Consider the following 21,184-nt stretch of genomic DNA (forward strand, 5'->3'; position numbering starts at 1 on the left):
CCAACTGAACCTTAACCTAACCTTCCTTCATGTCATGGCTTGCAGAATCCGAGCATCTAAAAGCAAGCAGTCAGCGTAAAATCTTAGATAAATATTTCTTACTAAAAAAACAATCTAACATTTAGACCAGATTCACTATCCATGTCTAGGCAAATCCACTTTTCACACCCCTCCAAGAAGATAATGGTGAGGGAGACTTGAGGTCATGCTGAGCTAAAATCTAAGTAAATGTAATTTTTAATTGAATTTTCTTCACAGTCCAATGTGGATTCCGGCTGTGTTTCCTGGTTTCATCTGATTTTTCAAACTAATTCAAATCACATGTGGTGTGGGTTGTTCGTATCAAGGTAAAAATGGTGTTTACCTGTACAACTTCTAAAACAACTGAATCTAGGAACCTAAAGATTGGGTTCCCTGTTGATTTGATACAGAACACTACTGTCATTACATCATCTGAATGTCAAAATGAACTTGTTCATCAGCAGCTTATCATCACACACAAGATGCACACATGCATAAACACACACTCACACACAGAGAGAGTCACACACATCTAATTGCATTACCATTTGCGGTTTCAGTTTCCACTGGAATTTGTTATGGGTTATGTAAACTGTAGTTATTCAATTGGTTATTTCACCCAAACCGTCATCAGTTAGTACTTGTTTTACTTGATGTCAGATCTGCTGCCATCCTGGTGCAATTAAATTGAATACAACTGTGTTTTTGGTGCTCTAGGCATTGAAGTAATACATTTGAAAAACATCAAACATACAAAAACACTTGTTAGACACAATCTCTCTTTTGTATAAGTCTGCCTTAGTTGTCTGTTTAATTATTTTTTTTTTTTTTGGGAGTCTTGTGTATCTTCACCATTTGGCTGTCCCATGCTTTTTTATATGAATACTGTAATCCTCTACCTTTGTATCGGTGGGAACTCCTGTACTTATATGCTTGTATTGAAATTTCCAAAAATAAATCATATATAAAAAAAAGAAACAATCTCTCTGATTAGTGGGTAAATTGTTGGACTAATTTTCAAATGAATATAGTTTAAATTAAAACCAGTATTGAACCAACACCCCCATATACAGTATCTCCCTTTAAAAGAAACAGAGTGGGAAATAAATCATACAGAAAGAAGAAATCAAAGAGAAATGACAAGTCATTCTAAAGTAGCGACTTTGTATGTAAGATGCAGACGATAGGCACTGCAGATTGTAAAGGCCAACCGTTAATTTTCTATTCTATTTACTTAAAATGATAAACATGTAAAACACATTATATGAATCCAAATATTTACTTTACATTTTGCAGCACTTTCAGATCCATTTTGTAAAGAGGTGTGGTCAAACAATAAGCCTCTGGGGCTCAGTGAATATCAGTAAAACTTCCAACTGATCACATAAAGGAACACTACACAACTGATAGACAACAAGACAATATAATCTCACCACAGGTTGGTTAAATCTCAATCTCAACGTTTAAGGCCTAAGGCTAACATAGACCAGAGTTTGTGATCAGAAGAAAAGGAAATTCAAACAATTACAATTTCATAACAACTGGACAACAGCTGAGGAAGATTGTGTTATGTGATCAAAAGCTACAGAAGAGTGTGGCGCCTGGGAAGCAAAAATAATCTTAAAAAAAAAAATGCAAAGCTCCAAAAGAGTTACTAAATGGACCTCGTGGTGAAAATTTACAAGTCTAAGATTTTCTGCAAAGCCAGACTCTGACTCTGCCTGTAACCCTGCACAGAGGTCAGTGCACTCACTAGAGTAAAGCAGATATCTCACGCGGAAGCTGTTGACCTTTCTGAGATCCTTCTGCAGGGTTAACACGCACAGGAATACGTGGCCAATGCCTTCTTTTGTGGCACAGACGTCTGTGGCTGTTGAAAGAATTTCAGTAGGAGTTCATGTGATCATAAGAAACAGTAGGCCTGAGGACAGTCGGTTGCTGAATATAAAAAAAAAAAAAACTCTTGTGAAGGCAGCAGCTATGCTTGAAATCTTTTTTTTACAGTCTATGGTTTTACAAGAATGATCTCTTGAGTTCTAAATCTGTTTTGACAGCACAATTATATTACACAAACAAACAGAACCAACATTCAGTGAAGGGAGAAGAGTATGGACAGGAGGACAACAAAAAGGCCTTCAAAAGACACCAGTTCCACCCAAATATTCAATGAGCATACAGGGTTGCGGGAAAAATAAATAATAGGAATAAATGAGAGGAAGTCGGAGAAGGGAAAAGAAAGGGAAGAAATGACAGAATCTTTTCCTGTAATCAACAACGACACCAGTTTCCCATGAGAAATGGGAGAAATAAAAGTTTCAACACATTGGCCACAGATGTTGTGACCACGGGACATACAACACAGTGATTTATTCAGTTCCTTCCAAGGAAAAATATCTATATTTTCTAAGAAAGATGTAAGTATGCTGACTTCAAGGCCAGTTACAGAACATCATCCAACCTCCTTGTGTGAATTCACCTGGGGTTGAGAGAGGCGATTTTGCACAATCAGACTTCTGTGAATGTTAACAAGTTGCCTCTAACAAAGCTGCTGTAGTGTCTTTGCCTAAGAATTTGGATCTATTCACTCTTGTTAGCACATGTGTAGCCATAAAGCGAGCGCCTGCAGCCAAGAGTGCTATTAAACAAACGTCCTTTTCCGATTTTCTTGCCACAACAGAAGACTATGTGGAACAGTATTTCACCTCTGTTTCTGTGGCTAGGAAATGTTTATTATAAGCACTCAGGCCAACAAACCTGCACACAGCATGTGAGCTCTTCTCAGTAGCTTTTCGTTTGTTGCAATTGCAAGGGTGGACTCAATAAACTCCATGGCTATATTTGAAATCATTGCAAAACCTAAACTTGAGGAGAAAATAAAACTTCAGCAATGTAAAACAAAACATCAAAGGCTGTAGTAGCAGATGGAAAACAAGGAGAAACTGTATCAATGATATAATCCTCTTTCGCTTTTATATTTTTGGTATTTAAAGAAAGAAGCAAAGCCCAAAAAGGCAGAGAAGAAAGTAGGATATTGGATCCATAAATCACAGATTGTTTACAGATAAATAAAGGTACACAAAGCACGTATCACCACACGCCATGGCAACAGTGATCATCTCATCATAACCCAGAATACATCCAGGACATATGCAGCAGAGGATGGAATCTGACCCCAGAATCACAGCCTTGCCACTGTCTTGTTCTGCGCTCCAGATGAGAAAAATCCCAATGAATGAATGAAGTTAAATGAAATGGCAATTCAGTCTTATTATCAGGCTACATCGATTCAGTCAGTTGCTCTGACTGGAGCATCCAGTCAAGTTCTGTTTGCAGTCCATTGACAAATATCACATCTAAGGCATTGTGAACATTACAAACATATTGCATAAATAAACCTTTCCAGTGTTCCATTGTATTGTTTATTATGACCCATGTGTGTTGGCAATAACTTACGAACATCATAACAACCACAAAGGCAATGTAGAGACATATAAAATAGCATCAGGCATTCCAGATATTCACAACCTGTGCGATCTAGTGGCTGAATCAGGTGAAAAAGCAGAACAATGCGTGAGCGATGAATGCTATAAGACTAATGTATCACGAGGCCAAGAACTGAGAAGTGAAGAGTCCCCTCACCCACGGCAGCCTGTAAACACGTGAGACACAGGAGGAAGATGCAGCTCAGTGTAGTTTTATTCTCTCTTTCATTAAAAGGAGAAAATTATGAGCACTGCAATGTTGTGATTAATCCTGGTGTAAAACAACCTTCGCTGTCACTCTGGGGAATGTGCAATCAAAACACACACACACACACACACACACACACACACACAATCTGCTTTTGTGCACACTGTATATGCAGTAAGTGCAACTCACATTCAGCCACCTACGTAGATATGTTGTTTGAATGTGCTATTTTGATGCTTGAGATAAAAACAGTCATACCTTGACAGTAATATTCTTTGGAAATGGTTATGTTAGAAAGGGTCAAATTGGACCGTCCTGTTACTTTGTACAACAGTACGAGTAACTGTCTCATTGTGTCCATAGCACAGAGTAACAAAAAAAAGCTGGCTGAAATGTTGGGTCAGATTTATAATTTAACTTGTTTACTTATTCTTTGATCAGACAGATTCTGACTTCAAAGAAAATGTTGCCAATTTGAGACTATTATATTCAGGCAAAGTTCTCACTGGACAACTGCCATTGGCACAACCAATTTAACTATGGGATTGTGTTGATGTTCAAAGGTTTTAGGTTGACATTTTTCAAAGAAAAGCGTTGAGACAAAAACCTCCATTCAAATCTGGCATTACTCATAGTAGAGATCCATAAACAATATAATACCGTACGTAGGCCTTTGCTGTTGTCAAAAAGTTGATATTCTGTAAACGAAGAGTCAGTGTCTCTCCATCCAACAACATGGTACATACTCAACCTGTGAAACATCTTGGTCGTCTTCTGTGAGACATTTGTTTTTAACAGAAAGCCTGCATTACAAATTGGGGTTAGGGTCCAATAAAATGACACAATCTAGTTGCATTATGGGAAAGATAGGATTCAGTATTGTATGTAGCTTGACCCACACTGGGGTCTAAAAGTAAGAATATCTCAACCTCTGCTGCTTCTATTTTGACCTTCGAAGTCCCTTTTGCGGAAGTGCAACACTGAAGGCAATGCTTCTTGAACATAAGCTTTTTCAATTATTGTAATGCTAAATGCTCACCCATTTTAGCATCCTTCTTTTTTTTGGATTTCTTTATTTGAAAGGGGACAGTGAACATTAATCAACATTAAAACAATGTAAATTTCCCAGAGTTAGCTCAAAAGTGCTAATTTTCATCGGTAGTCCTCCTTCCTAAGGGATTAGAGACAAAACTCAATACTTCTGTATAATGAATGTTTTATGTACAAATTATTAGTTTTTCTTTGTATCATTTTAAAAAAAAATCTATATTTTTCAACAGTCAATAGATCAAATGGCTATATGTATGTTTAATACTGTACATTGTCCCTTAGAAATACAGGAATTAACAATACTATTTCAATATAATTGTTGTATTTTTTTGGTTTGTTTATACTATACTATATTAGAGTAGGTTACATATACATGGTTGCATGTGAGACTCTCATTTGAATGATGTTGAATTGATGTTGTATTGTCAACTGACAATACAACACTTTTGCTGCTCCTCAATGCTTAAGTATTTGCACTCATAGACATATAGATGCTTTACATTAGTGATATGATCTGAACAGCAGCGCACAGATGAAAGCCACGGTCATTCTGAGAAGTGCAAACCCTGACCTGCTACATGCATTTTCATTAGAGTCTGAATGCATACCAGTGGCTAATTGGTCTTAAGATACTTTGAAGTTGGGATGTATTTAGATGGTGAAGCCTTCCAGGGCTGCTGAATTGTACAACAGACAATGTTCCCACCTACATGTTGCATGAGTGAATGAGTCTTAGGTACAGGTGCATTTAATGCCCACATAGAAACCATTCAGTTTCTTCCCGATGAATTATCAGAAGCGCGCTACAACTCACATGGACCACCAATCCTCCATTTACGTATCAGTGCATGTAAGTTATGTACATATAATGAAAAATAGTGAATATGCTTCCAATATTATAGGTTTATTGTAAATATATACTCCTTATTCATACCTGTACAAAGTCTGCTGGCCCCATGCAAAACATTTGTATCAAAAGTTTATTAAGTAGAACCAGTTCTGGTGTAACATATGCCATGCTTTTGTATTTTTTTTCTTTTTTAAGTTCGGTTGTAACACACATTATCATTCCAGGCATCCAGATTTCCTCTTTCATGCAGGTTTACAATGAGCTGCACGTCTGCTCCTGCAAGACATTTCCAATACGTATCCCAAATCATGCTCAACCATTCATGGGGGAAAAGATTTGACATTACAGCCACTAGCTGCTCACTTTGCTACATAATTAAGTGTAAGACAGGTATATGATCATGAAAGCAAGCAAGACATCAGCAACATAACATGTTTTGGAGGTGGAGTGATCAGTAATGTTGACATTGCTTAAAAAAGGCATGCCGATAGATTCTGAGAGCACATTTTAAAGAACACATGACAGTAATGACTGGGCTTGGAAATATTAAAGGGTCGGTTCACCTAATTTACAAATCTTACCTACCTCTAGTAGAACAGTATTTAGACATGCAAAGGTTTTGGAAGCTATTTCTGCCCCACCCCTAATACAATGAATATGAAAGTAATTTTGTTTGTGGCACTTAAAACATTATACGAAATTCAACTTAAAATATTAAAACAGCAACATCTTTTTCTAGAAACCAGGGAGAGGCACATTGGACTAAGGCAAAAGCACAGAACACTAGCCTTTTTCACAACTTGTCAAACACAAGTGAAACTAATAACATTAACCGTTGCATTGCATGACATTTTTTTCGGCTTCTAAAGGGGAAATAGATGTTGCACTTTTTATATGTAATTTTGAAATGTTGTGAGCACCAGAACTAAATTCCATTCACCTAATATGCACTGGGATGGAGGCAGAAATCTCATAGATGGCTAGATACCACCAGAGGTACTGTATGTAAACAACCATTAAAAGAGTCACTTAAACTGAAAATGTTGTTTTTGCTGAACTCAAAACCCTGTTCTCTGCTGAGGGGCAAAGTTTCAACTAAAAGAGGGCAATAAAAGAATACTTTTCAGCCTGGTGTTAAGCTATTGTTCGACAGAACAGCTGCAACTGAGCTGAACAAAATATACAGTATATTGATCATTCAGGATTACAATTTCAAAAGGTAACAAATGTAACATTGTCCAAAACAATGAGTGAACATTATGTATTTTGCATCAAATCTGACCATTACAAACAAAACATAAAAAAATGGAACTCTGGAAAATGGAAATCTGATTCACAGTTCTCTCTCTGTACTGTACGTTATTATGATCACCTCATTGTAAAGGCATGACTATGAGCTCACCAATTGAATTCAGTACAGTCTGTTCACTTCCTTCTAAAGCATTAATCCCCCATTGACAGGGACATGTCACTTAGGATTAGTAGTTTAGCTGACATAGCTCTACTTAATTTAAGGACCACCAGTTTTATGTACCAAAGTATAGCGCCATCACTCTGTATTTCAAAATAAAAGTCTATACACCCATCTAACATATATTTAGGCTACAATGCGGTTTTGTTTGTTACATAGCAAAGCTAATTTCATCAGAAAACACTGCTGCTACTCTATGCTGTGCTGTTCTTTTTTAAGTGTCCCATAACTTATGTCTTGTAATAAAAGTCTAACATTTATAAGACCCACTGACCTCTTTAATTAATAAGAGAAGAGATGAAAACTGAAGACTGAGAGCTTAATAAAGCATTAATAAAAGTGTGTGTTCCAATTTAAAAGGTTTATAAAGTATCACTTTATTGGAGCTATAAATGCTGAAATTAGTTACTTTCAATAGTTAAAAAAAAGAAAATGCAATCACATAAGGAGAGGAGGGATGTTTGCTCACTTGGATGGATGTGTGATGGGAAAAATACTGGCTACTTCAAGTTATTAATGTATAATCCACCTAAACATCAAACAATGAGGACATCAAAAGACACAACTCACAGTCATCACTGGGAAACCTGAGCTTCATTAAGTCAACATGATCAATGTCAAACCACTAAGAATGCAACTAAAAGAGAAGTCAAAACTACATCCAAACAAACAGCAGCTAACACACGAGAAAAATAGATCGAAAACCATGCAAGCACAGAATGAAAAAGGTTTATTGAACTAACTTAGGAATGTAATTAAACTTTTGACTGAAATGAATGAAAGACAAAACAAAATTACAAATCAGGACTACAGTTTGCACCAACACACACACTGTGGATGCAAAACCTACAACCTAGTTTCAGTACTAGTCTTCAGTATTCTTTCTACATAGCTAGAGTAAAGCACAACTGCTTCTTTAAAAGAGACCAAAAGATGAGCCATGGGGAGGTGAAAAATCTATTGGGGATTTTTTATATTGACATTTAAAACGGAGGTTATCCATTCTTTCAGTCCAATGCTTTGCTGTGACCGAGTTCTGCTTAGTGCTCAGACAGCAGCTCAACTGTATCCGAATCAAGATACAGTTTCTTTACAGTTGCAGGCTCCCTGACTAAACAAAAGTAACTGCAGTTTGTTCATCAAAAAAAAAAAACGACAACAAAAATAAAACAGTAGTTTGTTCGTGATTTGTGAGCATCTATAGAACCCGGACAACAGCTGGAAAAAAATATATAAAGTTGCTTGATAATTGGATCTTCTGCCAGGTCAGCTCTAGCAGTTTGAAAACTGGCTCACGTTTCTTTAAGCAGACATTGGTTTTGTTTCTTTTCCCTTCATCAGATCGGTCTGAATGCTGCTTGGCTCACTCCACTTTGCTGTAGTCTTCTACGTGGCCCAGCACCTTCTTCCTCTGTCGTATCATGTGGAAGTAAAGCTGGGGGAAGACTGGAGGGGAAGATCAAAATGTTACTAATAGACTGAGTGAGTTTTACATCACTCTAGAACAACAGCAGCATCAACAAGGGAGACAGCTCCCTTCTTTTTTTACACTCAGTGGCCACGTTATAATGTACACCTGTACAATCTAATGCTTGTAATGCTTGCTTCTTGTGATTATGAGATACAAATTATGAGTAAGGAAGTTTATTGTCACTACAAAAGAGGAAAAATCTGCTTGGTTACTTACGGGGAATGTAGGAGATCATGATGAGGATGAGGAAAGTGTAGTAGTCGAAAGAGAAGTTGTACTTGTTGGGGAGAGTGACAGAGTACAGGCCTGTCTTCTGCACGTATGGCAGTGCTGCATAGATAGTCAGCAGTTCCCCAGTCACTCCCATGGGATACAGCACAAAGAAAAAAGTGTACCTGCAGCAGGGAGTTAATGAAAGAGACGGCAGAGGAGAGAAATAATAAATCATACATGTTTGATTATTTTGCAACATGAAGGGTGGGCGGTAAAGCCGATATAAACCGCAAAACACTAGGGGAGATATGCATTATATGGATTTGGCTTTTTACTGTTACTTACTGCGTGTTAACCAGTCCAGCTCTGTGGGTGAAGAACACAGTGCTACAGACCAAATGATGAAGAAAGTGGTCTAAAGACGGCACTTCATCCATAGTTATTTTTTTAATTTATTTTTTATGTACGTGGAGCAGAAGAGAACAAATTTCTTTTCGCCAGAGGCAGCAATACCAGAAAAATTTAAAAATTTAAAAGAAAAGTCATCCATGGAAGGACATGTAAACACCATAGCTATGCATATCAGTAAATACATGGTGTCCGTTCCAACTGTTGACAGAGAAACTTTAAAGTAATAGTTAAAAGGCGGCATTCTCAATATTAAATCCCAAAATTGAACCGCAGCTGTTGTGAGAAAGTGGAGCAAGCAGCTGAGACAAATCATATATCATGATATACATTACACCAAAACTCTAAATATACTGTAATAATAATATTATCGGGCCACACCATGTGCTGCTTAACAAGAACATGATCAAGAGCAAATCAAAATGAAATACCACTGCCTCTGCATGCTTCTACATTTTTAATCATAGAGCTGTTGAAGCATCGGGCCTGTTAAGCACGAAGAAGAGAAAGCTCGCAATTATGAGAGACGCACTGAACTCCTGTTTCTTCTGCAGAGTGAATAAAAATCGAGGAGAGAAAATAAAACGTTGGAGTTCACTAGCACACCGAACCCAGCGACTGTCTTTTCTGATCCTCCACCGAATTTTCCACAGATGCACAACCAATTTTTCTGCCTCTCAGGGTGCAACTCAAACTGAAAGTCGAATACCAATATAGCAATGGTCTCATTTGCTACCTAGCAACAAAGACTGCGGGGAGGGACGCACTTCACAACGGTTGCCTTGGTTGAAGATGCAGATGAATCCCATTAGGCAGAAAGAGAGGTGTAGAGTTTTACGGAGGAAAGGGCTTGATTTTCTGTAACTTACTTTTTTTAATGGATCGATATAAGTGTTGGGAGCAATGCTTTTAAAGAAAGTGTGTGTTACTCTGATATTATTACTTTTGCCTGCAACAGTGTCACATTCATAAACTTCCTGAACCTTTTCACTGTTATAGTTTCTACAAAAAGAGTCACATATCCGTTTTGGGTTTTAAATTAGGTAATATGAACAGTAGCATAATAAATTACCTTTCGCAAAAAAGTAATTATTCCAGCAATGTATTACTTTTAAGAAAGAAAATAAGAAATGTATAATTACGGTTTGTTCTGTAACAAGTCAAACAGTGAAACTAAGTCATATTTCACTGATTTAATGCAAAGATTTCCTATAATATTCCTTATAAATCATCCTCCTAAAAATGATCACCAACTATTTTGCTAATCGATTAATCATTTAAATAATTTTGCAAGTAAAAAAATGCCAAACAATTGCTGCTCTTCTTTGTCATATTTCATTGTAAATTTAACATCTCAGGGGTTTCGAACTATTGGTCAGACAAAACAAGTACATTGAAGACGTTATCTCGGGCTCAAGAAAACGGGCATTTTTCTTTGTCATAAACTAAACACTTAATCAATCCTTTAATAATGAAAATAATCATTAGTGTCAGGCCTAATACGGTATAAATACGATACAATCATGACTTTACATAAGGAAATATCTGATCAAGAAATTACCAAAACAAAAGCCCTATTCGCACGGGATAAGTATTACCTGGTGACCTCCAGTCATTTGTAATAATCGCAGAGGTTGTCTGTGATCTTAATCCCGTGCGAATCTGTCATGTCTGTAATTTGTAAAGTAATAATTCCCCCGCAAATGACCTACCATATTTCGCCGAAAACGGAGGTCCTGTGATAATATTAGTCCCGTGCGAATCGGCATCTCTGTGATTTGGGGTCTAACTGGCTGCGTTGTCAATTATAAATGAAAAGTTTTGACATCGTATCCGGGGGATAATGTCTGTAAATTTGAGTAAAATACAGACTTCAGTTATCCCGTGTGAATGCGCCAGACGAAATACAGACGTGTGGGGGTAATTTATAAACTACAAGAGGTCCCCAGGTAATACTTATCCCGTGCGAATAGGGCTTAAGAATCTGACCAAACATTGCCAACTTAAAATTTGTCAATACTCAGTCCAACTGACATAATTCATGTATTTATTAAGTATTTAAGTTTTTTGTTCATCCATGTTTTTTAGCGGGTAGAATTAAATATAAATCTCTTATAAGTCTCCTGCTCCGACAACACTCTGAGGTTGATTTTCCTACCTTGCCCATTTGATGAGGTACGGCAGGTGATTGAGTAGGCTGAAGGTGTAGAAAGAGTAGCGGATAATCTCTGTGACAGTCCAGGCTGTGACAAACAGCAGCACGCTGTCCTCACTCTGCACCTGCAGAATTACACACAAACGATGATGGGAGGAGAAGAGGAACAGACGGGCTTGCCTCATGCTGCAGTAGCTAATCTGCTGTAGACTAATCTAGACTTGACATCGCAGAACCATGCTGTTTGTTTCAGATGCTCAGAGATCAAAACACACTGCAGGCAGATGGTCACCATCCTCAGATATTAGGTTAAAACCAATGCAAATATGATATTAAAATGTCTTATCACACACTCACTATCTAAATACATAGCTCAAGCACGGTGTTCGTCGTTCAACTGGTCATGCCTGTTTTCCCAAGATGGCACCCACATGTCTTTATAAACTATCTTGATGATGTTAAAATGTCTTATCACACACTCACAATCTAAATACAGTTTTCACACGCATTGAACAAAAAAGGGAAAAAGACATATTAAAAAAGAGAAATCCGGCGCAAAATGAACCTAGGGGTTAATAACACATGTGTACCGAGTCTACGGTTTTCTGGGATATGTATTCATGCTAATCGAATGTGACCAGTTTTATTGCAAACCGCTAATTTAGCTTACAAAGCTAGTAGTCGGGGCACGGGTAAAGTAAAAAGAAATCGCTATTTCTATACCACTAACAAGGCTCAAATTAGCACCACACGTCCACGGTAGCATAATGAGGGTCCCTACATGTAAACCGAAGCATTGAGAACTTTGTAAATGTACAGACAGTTTATTAAAAATATAGTTTATAAAGACAGTACCGTTCAGTCAATGAATGCCATGTAACCAGTAACCAGTAACATAGCTCAAGCACGGTGTTCGTTGTTCAACTGGTCATGACTGTTTTCCCAAGATGGCGCCCGCCTGTATGGTGAACATTACTGTCTTTATAAACTATTGCGCTATCTTGGGAAAATGGTTCGACTGGTCATGACTGTTTTTCCAGGATGGCAGCCGCATGTCTTTATGAACTATCTTTTTAATAAACAGTCTGTACACTTACAAAGTTCTCAATGCTTCGGTTTACATGTAGGGGCACTCATTATGCTACCGTGGAAGTGTGGTGATATTTTGAGCCTTGTTAGTGGTATAGAAATAGCGATTTCTTTTTACTTTATCCGTGCCCCGACGACTAGCTTTGTAAGATAATAAGCGCTTTGTGATAAAACTGGTCACATTCGATTAGCATGAAAACATATCCCAGAGAACAGTCAACTCGGTACACATGTGTTATTAACCCCTAGGTTCATTTTGCGCCAGATTTATCCTTTAAGAGAAATGCAGATTGCAGCTTCATACAATAGACACACACAAAAAAAACATGATACAATTGTTATTCACTACACCAACAGTCAGCAGATTTATTCCTGCAACCCTACAGCAAAACCATCCGACGTTACTTACACATTTACTCCTTCCAGATCTATTAACAAGGCAAACAGTACATCAACGGGTCACTTTTGGATAGGACTGGTTTTATGCAAGACTGATTTATGTGTGGAAGTTAAAAAAACAGAGGGAAACTCGTCATACCTCCCGGACGCTGTGTGTGACGGCCCAGGTGAGGAAGACCCGGGACATGACCTGGAATCCAGTCAGGACCACAGAGGACGGTACGATTCCTAAGAAAAAGGGACAAAGGACAAATACCTACATTTAAGGATGCAATAGCACTGGTAGACACTCACAATGAAAACATTTGAATATACTGTATGCGTGTGCGTGAATGACCTCACTGGCATCTAATCTTTGTTAATTAAACAAAAAACTCACATTCTCTGCTTCCAGCTTTTGAACTGTGATGATGTGCTGCTTTTCTCGGTTTTCATTGTAAATTGAATATCTTTGGGTTTTGGACTGTTGGTTTGACAAACAAGTGATGGGAAGCCCTGGGAAGTTGTGATGGGCCTTTTTCTTTTTGGACATTTTAGTTTAAACAATCAATTAATATGGAAAAATAATTAAAAGGTCAATTGATAATAAAAAATGATTTGCAGCCTTAGTTTTGATAGCAGGACTAAGTGTTGCCCTGTTCTGCACACTGGATCAGTATTGGGTCTGAAAACAACCTTAAGCCTCGTTTCAAACATGCACTGCAAAACTTTAATTATCTAGACAGTGGCTGGGGAAAGAATTAAAACAGAAATTGTCCAAAAACCAGAAAATACTTTGTTTATGACTAAATACACCGGACAACATATTGATAGTAAATGTTTCATTATTGCGTGAGCGCTAAGATCCACACAAAAGTATGAATGTTGATGCAGTGTCTTTAACTGACCAGTAGAGAGGAACATAGAGCTGTGTGTGTGTGTGTGTGTGTGTGTGTGTGTGTGTGTGTGTGTGTGTGTGTGTGTGTGTGTGTGTACAGCAGCCGCAGGGAGCCTAGATAAACCTTCAATAATCCTAGACAATGAAGAAAATGGACTGTGAACCGCGGCGAGGCAGCCAAGCGAGAGCCGCGCTCTCCTCACGCATTGACACCACGAGCCGGCAGCTTCTCTGCTCTCTCTTTGGCAAACACTTCAAATATGAAAAGCTTGGGTTTGTCATCTGAGATACAAATGCATTCTAACGAGTGGCAATTACAATGTGACCAGTCAAATTTATAATTTAAGGTATAAACTACTGCTATCTGACTTGTCACAATGCAAACACATTTGGACCGGTCAAAAGAATTTTTAAGATACCTGTAATGACAATACTGATGTTGTCATTCAACTCTTTAAACATACCAAATGATAACTGGATAACTTAAATCTTGCAAACCAGGGAATTGGATAGCAGTGGCCTCCAAAATAAAAGAAAAAGCAACAAATTGGTAAGAGCTTTTTTGAGGACTTTGTGTTTGTAAAAGGACTTCTGACCATCATTAATTTAAATTTTAGATGGGTGACAAAATAAATTAAAAAAACACCGCTCCATGCTATAAACATCTTTATGTATGTCTACTTTCATTCTAATTAGTTATAACTGCAGTTCAGACATCTTCACTTAAAACTTGTGAAGGTATTTTGAATTTGAGTTGAATTTAAAATGAAGGTGGAATTCACATCTCAAGAAAATCAAAACTTTGGGAGATATTTTTAGATTAGTGGTTTCATAAAACCAAATTTCTGAAGTACTAAAATGTAATTATAGATATCGTTAATGAACATTTTGACAAGTGGAATTTCAGTGCGAGATACAGAACCACACTTATAAATGGTAATGTAGTTTGTGATACTCTCTCTGAAGGAATCGAGTGGCAGAGGTGAGGGTTTAGGCTGAAGAGAGACTCACCTACAGCACAGTGCAGTATCTGTGAAAGGAAAAGAGAAAATTACTCAATATGCTCATGATACCACTTATTTTAACCCGTACAGAAACGTATGTATGGCCTGCTTAAGGTTCATTCTTTAATTATTTATTTTTTTCTTGCATTCCAAAAAAATTAAAATCTTTTGGATTAATGCTGTAAAATCATGCTCACTTTCATTTGAATGTGCACAACTCTATAATACAAAACCTGGTTTAGAATTTCTACATAATGTGTTTTTTTAGCGTGTCAATAAACGATTGACACTGTTAAGAACTAAACACCATAGTGCCAGAGTAGTGTTCATTCATGAATGGAAGATACTGATGTTAAACAACACTTAGTGTTAGTTAGTCTCCTATCACTGAGCTACAGTGTGTCTGGACAGGATCACTGAAACACCTCATGCTGCTTTACCTCTGCACTACATGAGTGTCGGTGTGTACAAGCACTCTTTAACACGAGAGGGAAATAGACAATTCTCCCCTTTTGAAAAACAGTAGTGGACATTTATCTCTGTAATTTTCAGCCACAATATTTTTTGGAATCTTACAAAAAGTCATATAAAATAATACAATAATATAAAATACTTCTTCGGTTCTGTGTGTGTTTACCACAGTGTGTAGTCTGGCATGGTTACCACGCTGGTATGTTATAGAGGACATACCAAACACTGTACAGATAACAGGCATGTGAAAATCATCCAGACCTGAATGAAAGACTCAGCCAGCTTTTATTGACTTGATGATGTTTGTAGCAGATGAAACAGGCCGGGAATAACAGTAAACCAATTTCTGGCAGATTCATTTATCCATTAGGCGACCAAAATCGTCACAGGGATTTTCCATACATCATTCACTCCAGGGTTTAGACAATAAATACTTGCAGACACATCTGTTATCATCAATAGTGCTGCAAAATCATTAAACAAAATACTTGTATAATACAAAGCAATTAAAGGGTTAGTTGAATGGTAAAAACATTATTAGTGGATTAATCAAAATCTAAATAATTTTTTTGAAACCCTAATATCTGCATATGTAAATTGGATGTTGTGAAATGTATACATACTCTATTTAATCAAATATATCGTGATATTTGTTTTGGTCAATATTGCCCAGCCCATTGTGCTCATCTCACCTCCAGAAGAGCTCCAGTCTGAAAGAACTTCAGAGGCTTCTCTATGGAGTAGTACAGCCCATGGTAGCTACCTCTGGCCAGGTAAGCTCTGACCAGACCCACAGCTATCACCAGCCACCTGTAGAGCAGAGGAGAAGAGAGAAATCACAGCACTGTCATTGCAAAAATGTAAAACATGTAGGGATTGACCAATACTGGTTTTTCAAGGCTGATATCGATACCGATTAGGAGGTGTTGAAATTAATCAAATAATCGATGCATCGAATCGTGGACGTGGACAATGCTCGGCAGGCTCATAATCGATTGTTTCGGTTTACAATTTAATGTCGGCCTAACAACATTTCTGTTTAAATATTCTGTTGTGTTTTGCACATTCAGGAAGTGCCATGTGCTCAGTGCTGTAGTTTTATGCATCCAATTTATTTATTAATAGAGCACTTCAGAATGTTTTGTTTTTGAAGCTTGAAAAGCTATGAATTAAATATCCTACATGGCTTTAATAGAAACATTTATTTGACGCATCGTGATGAATCGAGATATCGAATTGAATCGCTGACATGATAATCGTAATCGAATCGAATCGGGAGATCAGTGAAGATTCACACCTCTAATACCGATACTGATTATTAGTAGAGATGCACCGATAGACCGGCCAGTGACCGGAATTGGCCGATTTTCACATGCTCGGCCATGACCGGTGACCGGCAGGTCAGTCTGACATATGCCGATTTTATGCCGGTCAAATGTACTCGGGTGCCGCATGATTAACATCGCGCAAGATCAGCGCACCGCCACTCAATCAGCTGTTTATGAAATGTTATAAAGTCGTAATTATACACGGCTCTGCAGAGCTGTCTGCTCTACTGATCTCAGCCGCTCTCTCTCCTCTCTCAGGCTGAATAACTGGAACATGAAAACCACGGGTACCGTGAAATATGACAGCTACAGTTTATCGGAAAATAGCGTTGGGCACACTGACTTTGATGAATTTACTGTTTATCAGACCCTAGATGAGACTAGAAGCTAACGTTAGCAAACGCTGCGGTGATGGTCCCTCTGCCTCTGAAGTTCGGCTGCAAAAAAAAGAAAAAAAAAAAATAGAGAAGCTGTATTCCTCCGACACGCTGTATTAACGTTACGGTTTAAAATCTTCCCTCAGCGTTTAGTTTGTTGCTAAACTGTGTGTAAAATGAGCGGTGACGTTTATGTTTTCAGGTAACGTTACTGTTGATGTTCAAACAGGCCTGTGTGTGTTTTGAGAAATATCTTTATACTGCAAGGCTATATTTATTATATTAAGTTGGATATTGGATGTGAAAAGAAGGAAATGGTTCTAACATTGCACTTTAGATGTGTGTGAATTTCCCACACCAGGAGTAATTTATATAGTTCTATTTTATAGCGATTGATTATCTATTCAAAAAATGTCCTATGTAAAATGTTCTATTAAAGAAAAGATAGAATGTGTATGTGCTGTGAGAAAAAATGAAATCGGAATCGGCTAAAATCGGTATCGTCTGGCCTAACTCAAAGAAAATCGGAATCGGCCTAGAAAGTTGTAATCGGTGCATCTCTAATTATTTGCAGTTAATGAAACCAATAACAGATATTTGGAACCGATATGCATATACAGTGAAAATGAAAAATTTGGATTTTGGAATGTTACAAACTCCAACACAAAACTTTGTTTAAATGCTTTAAGCAATTATTTAATAAATTAGAAAGTTTCAACATAATACAGCGTAAAAGGTGTGAAAAGTGTCATCTTTTCTTGATTTTAAATTGATAACCTAATAATTATATCAACCATTCCGATTACATCATATCTGACATCATTTCTATGAACATTAATCTGCTAACTGGATTGAAGTCATAATAAAAAACATTGTGTAAATGTTAAAAACTAGGTGTAAAGGTTATATGGATGAGGAACTGTTGCCTGATAAGGGTTTCAGCACATACAATCAAATCAAGTAGAAAATATAATAATGCAATGTAATGCATCACACCATTCAGAATTAGCGTGGCTTTGGAGGTCAAAGGCCAACTGCAGACCATGTGGCGGTACAAGCTGCCAGAGTAGAGGAGGCCTAAGCAGGGCCAAAGTTTCAGTTCACACTTTGGTTCCACAGACTGAAAAATGTCACTTGTATCCATTAGGCAGTGATGGATATCAATATCAGGGCCAGTTGGGCAGAAACTGACCACTCCTGCTTAGCTGCTATGGCTGAATGCGGACTCTGCATTTGAACAGCGAAGGCGCGTGTCTGTACGACACCCTAACATGTGCTCAATACAAAGCAGGCCCTGTGTGGCCTATCAATACTGAGGCATTCACAATGTGACCTAACTGGTTGGAACAGTGAGCAAACACCCACCGTACAATTGTGCAACAGTCAAAAGACACGCAGAGAGAGTTCAAAGTAATTTCTTTTTAAATGTACAGCAAATATCTGGGCCAGGAAATGGAGGTTTTAAAATGAATATCTAGTGTATTTTAAATCTGGATTAATACAAATACAACCTGAATCATTCAAAACAAAAAATGCAATTCAAAATATCCATCAGAAAAGTTATTTCTACCCGACTCCTAATGAAACAAAAAATCTCTGCATAGTTATATCTGACAAAACCACCGCTGTTTACTTATAATTACCAATGTGAACTTACAGTCGTAAATGTTAGGACACCAAAATCATTACTGATGTGAACTTGAGTTCAAGGGACAATTTGATTATGTTAGTAAATGAAAACTACTCTATGCTTACTTATCATACCGCAAACTAGTATGGGCAAGTACATTTTCATACATAAAATTGTCCTCCTTCAAAAAACCTTTATGAAAATGGAAACATACTCAAATCATTGTGCCATGTCTGAGTCTTCTATTCTATATCTATTTAAGAAACATCAATTTATTAAAATGTTTTTTTTATATATATATATATATATATGTTTTCCAAGCATGTATTTGTATATACAAGATACAATTCTGATAGGAAAACGTGCCAGATAATGTCAAAATTTCAAACAAATTCACAGGTTCCTTCTTACTCAATCAGTCCTTTAATCTCCAAACATCCCACTAGCAATTTTCAGTGATATAAGTAGATCTTAATTAGGACGGCAATTGTCATTTATTCTAATAATTGATTAACGTGTTTTCAATTAACAGATGCATTCTTCTATGAAATGTTCAAAAAAGTAAAAGAAAAACACCTATCACAAGTTCTGAAAGCCCAAGATAGCAGCATTTTGTCTTACCAACATCCAAAACTCAAAGTTTGTTCTATTTAAATTAATACACTATAATGATAATAAAACAGCGAAAAGCAGCATATGCCCCCATTCGAAGAGTCAGTTATTCACTGAACCTGACATTTTTGCTTGATTGAATTGATTTTATTTATCTATCAACTAATCCTTTATCGACTAATCATAAATTATTTTAGTTCTAATTTTTTATTTATTTGAATTACATCTTAATTAAACATTGCATTTTTAATAAAAAAGGGGTTTTATTTTTTTTATTTTTTACACAATCTAACAATACAAGTAGCCTATTTTAGGCAGAGGTAACAAATAAGCCCTTAGCGGGCTCTTTTTCCTTTCCCTGCACATATTTTCATTGTTATTTTATATGTATGTAATTTTTTTGATTTTAACTTTTGTGATGAACAAAAGTCAAATTCAGTCGTTGCCCTGCAAAAATAATATGACAATACATGATTAAAACAGAAACAAACAAACAAACAAAAACCACTGACTGCAGACAATAAACCATCTGTCTTAATATTTCTGTGTTATATGCGGTGGCGAGCCGTCAGTCACAACCCACTGGTCACAACCATATAGGTCTCAACTAATGTGCACGCCAGGTGGTTGTCTGTTGCTCGTCTAACGTTAATCTGTATTAGCCGTTGGACGTTGAGGAAGCTAACTCAAAGTTATTTCACTACACAGCATGCTAGCAGTGTTTCCAATAGTAAACACCTGAAATTTGCAGGTTAATAATCCAAAAAAGCACTGTAATATAACAACAGGAAAATCTTGCTCCAATTATTTGTCTGGCACGCACGCACACACACACACACACACACACACACACACACACACACACACACACACAAAACAACAAACACACACACACACACACACACACACACACACACACACACACACACACACAGCAGCAGCATTAGCACGAGGAAACACGCTACAACATACCCCGCTGTCATAACAACGTTGTAAATGACCAAGTAGGCCGTGGCCAGGGCACCGGGTCCCTTCTTTTTCTTCGCAGCCACATCGCTATGGGCCGCCTTGCTGGTCCCCGGAGCAGCTGCCGACATGACTGCAACCCTCAACGGTCTTTGGTCCTGGAAGACGGTGGCTGTCAGATTCACCTCGAACAGGGGCCAGACCCGGAAGTGTCGCCCTGAAGCGAGAGGATAAGCTCCTCTGTATTTCCGCCTTCGCTTTGAGACACCTTAAACCCTATGCTTAAACCTTATTTATTTGTTTAGACCATTTCTTTTTGCGTTAATCACATCTGGGTGATCTGTTCTTCGGATGTCCGCAGACTTTAGACATAAACAATCTATAGCTGACGTTGGAATCTTTGTCAGTTCCTCTGATTGTGTGAGACGCTCTTTGATAGGCGCGCCCCCTATTGCGCGCCCAAGACTATATGCTTTTACAGGGGCTTCCCAACATTGTTAAAACACCTGCCACTAGGCTCCAGACTCTCTCAGGGGCCCCATAGTACAGTAAGCAGAAATAAAACGTGCCCTCTGCATTTTTTAACCTGATCCAGTGGCCCTGTCATGTTGAGGTTTCCCTGTCAGACCCTAGTTTTAATACTTTCATTATTTCAGTTGATTCTTTGCTTGCATTGTGCATATTCCTAAATAAATGTATGAAATCAAATTAAGATAAAATAAAGCAGCCTTGTCAAGTCTGCTGTGTGCACTGTTGCATTATGATCTGTCATATATCTTCAGGGAAAACATGTCTACAGGTATCACCTTACATATCTCACAACAATGGAAATAAGCAGCAGGTGTCCAGTGTTAATAAGGCCACTGGCTACAACCCAAGCAGACCATGTGTTTGTATTCAGATGACAATGGTGACAACAAATGGAAAGCAAAACAATATAACAAACAGTCAGACAGCAGTTGGTATTTTCCCTGCTCTGTCAGCCCTGTTGTGCAATCACTTTTGCCTCTTGCTTCAAAACGTGTAACACATTATCAGCTGCATTGAGGTGGCTGACAGTCAAGAACATGTCACTGTTTGTTCCTTAAAACGGGTTGCCTTG

General features: G+C 37.6%; 1 protein-coding gene across 1 annotated transcript; it reads right to left on the bottom strand.

The window, feature by feature from the left end:
- Positions 1 to 6,856: 6,856 nt before the first annotated feature.
- hacd2 (3-hydroxyacyl-CoA dehydratase 2) lies at positions 6,857 to 20,349 on the bottom strand. The gene is made up of 7 exons (XM_039817206.1): positions 20,089 to 20,349; positions 15,862 to 15,979; positions 14,706 to 14,724; positions 12,957 to 13,045; positions 11,333 to 11,454; positions 8,770 to 8,948; positions 6,857 to 8,528 (listed from the first exon to the last, which is right to left on the bottom strand). The coding sequence occupies exons 1-7, from the start codon at positions 20,211 to 20,213 to the stop codon at positions 8,446 to 8,448; spliced, it is 735 nt and encodes a 244-aa protein (XP_039673140.1). The 5' UTR covers positions 20,214 to 20,349; the 3' UTR covers positions 6,857 to 8,445.
- Between the last annotated feature and the right edge of the window lie 835 nt (positions 20,350 to 21,184).

Source organism: Perca fluviatilis, chromosome 12, assembly GCF_010015445.1.
Source record: "Perca fluviatilis chromosome 12, GENO_Pfluv_1.0, whole genome shotgun sequence".
NCBI classification, from domain to species: Eukaryota; Metazoa; Chordata; class Actinopteri; order Perciformes; family Percidae; genus Perca; species Perca fluviatilis.

What these genes read in the sequence shown, in the direction of transcription:
- hacd2 (XM_039817206.1), bottom strand. Translation starts at nt 20,213, where the DNA reads ATGTCGGCAGCTGCTCCGGGGACCAGCAAGGCGGCCCATAGCGATGTG. An exon ending in AACGTTGTTATGACAGCGGG is followed by an intron (nt 15,980 to 20,088) that starts GTATGTTGTAGC and finishes TCTGCTCTACAG; the next exon opens with GTGGCTGGTGATAGCTGTGG. An exon ending in CATGATCTCCTACATTCCCC is followed by an intron (nt 8,529 to 8,769) that starts GTAAGTAACCAA and finishes CTTCCCCTCCAG; the next exon opens with TCTTCCCCCAGCTTTACTTC.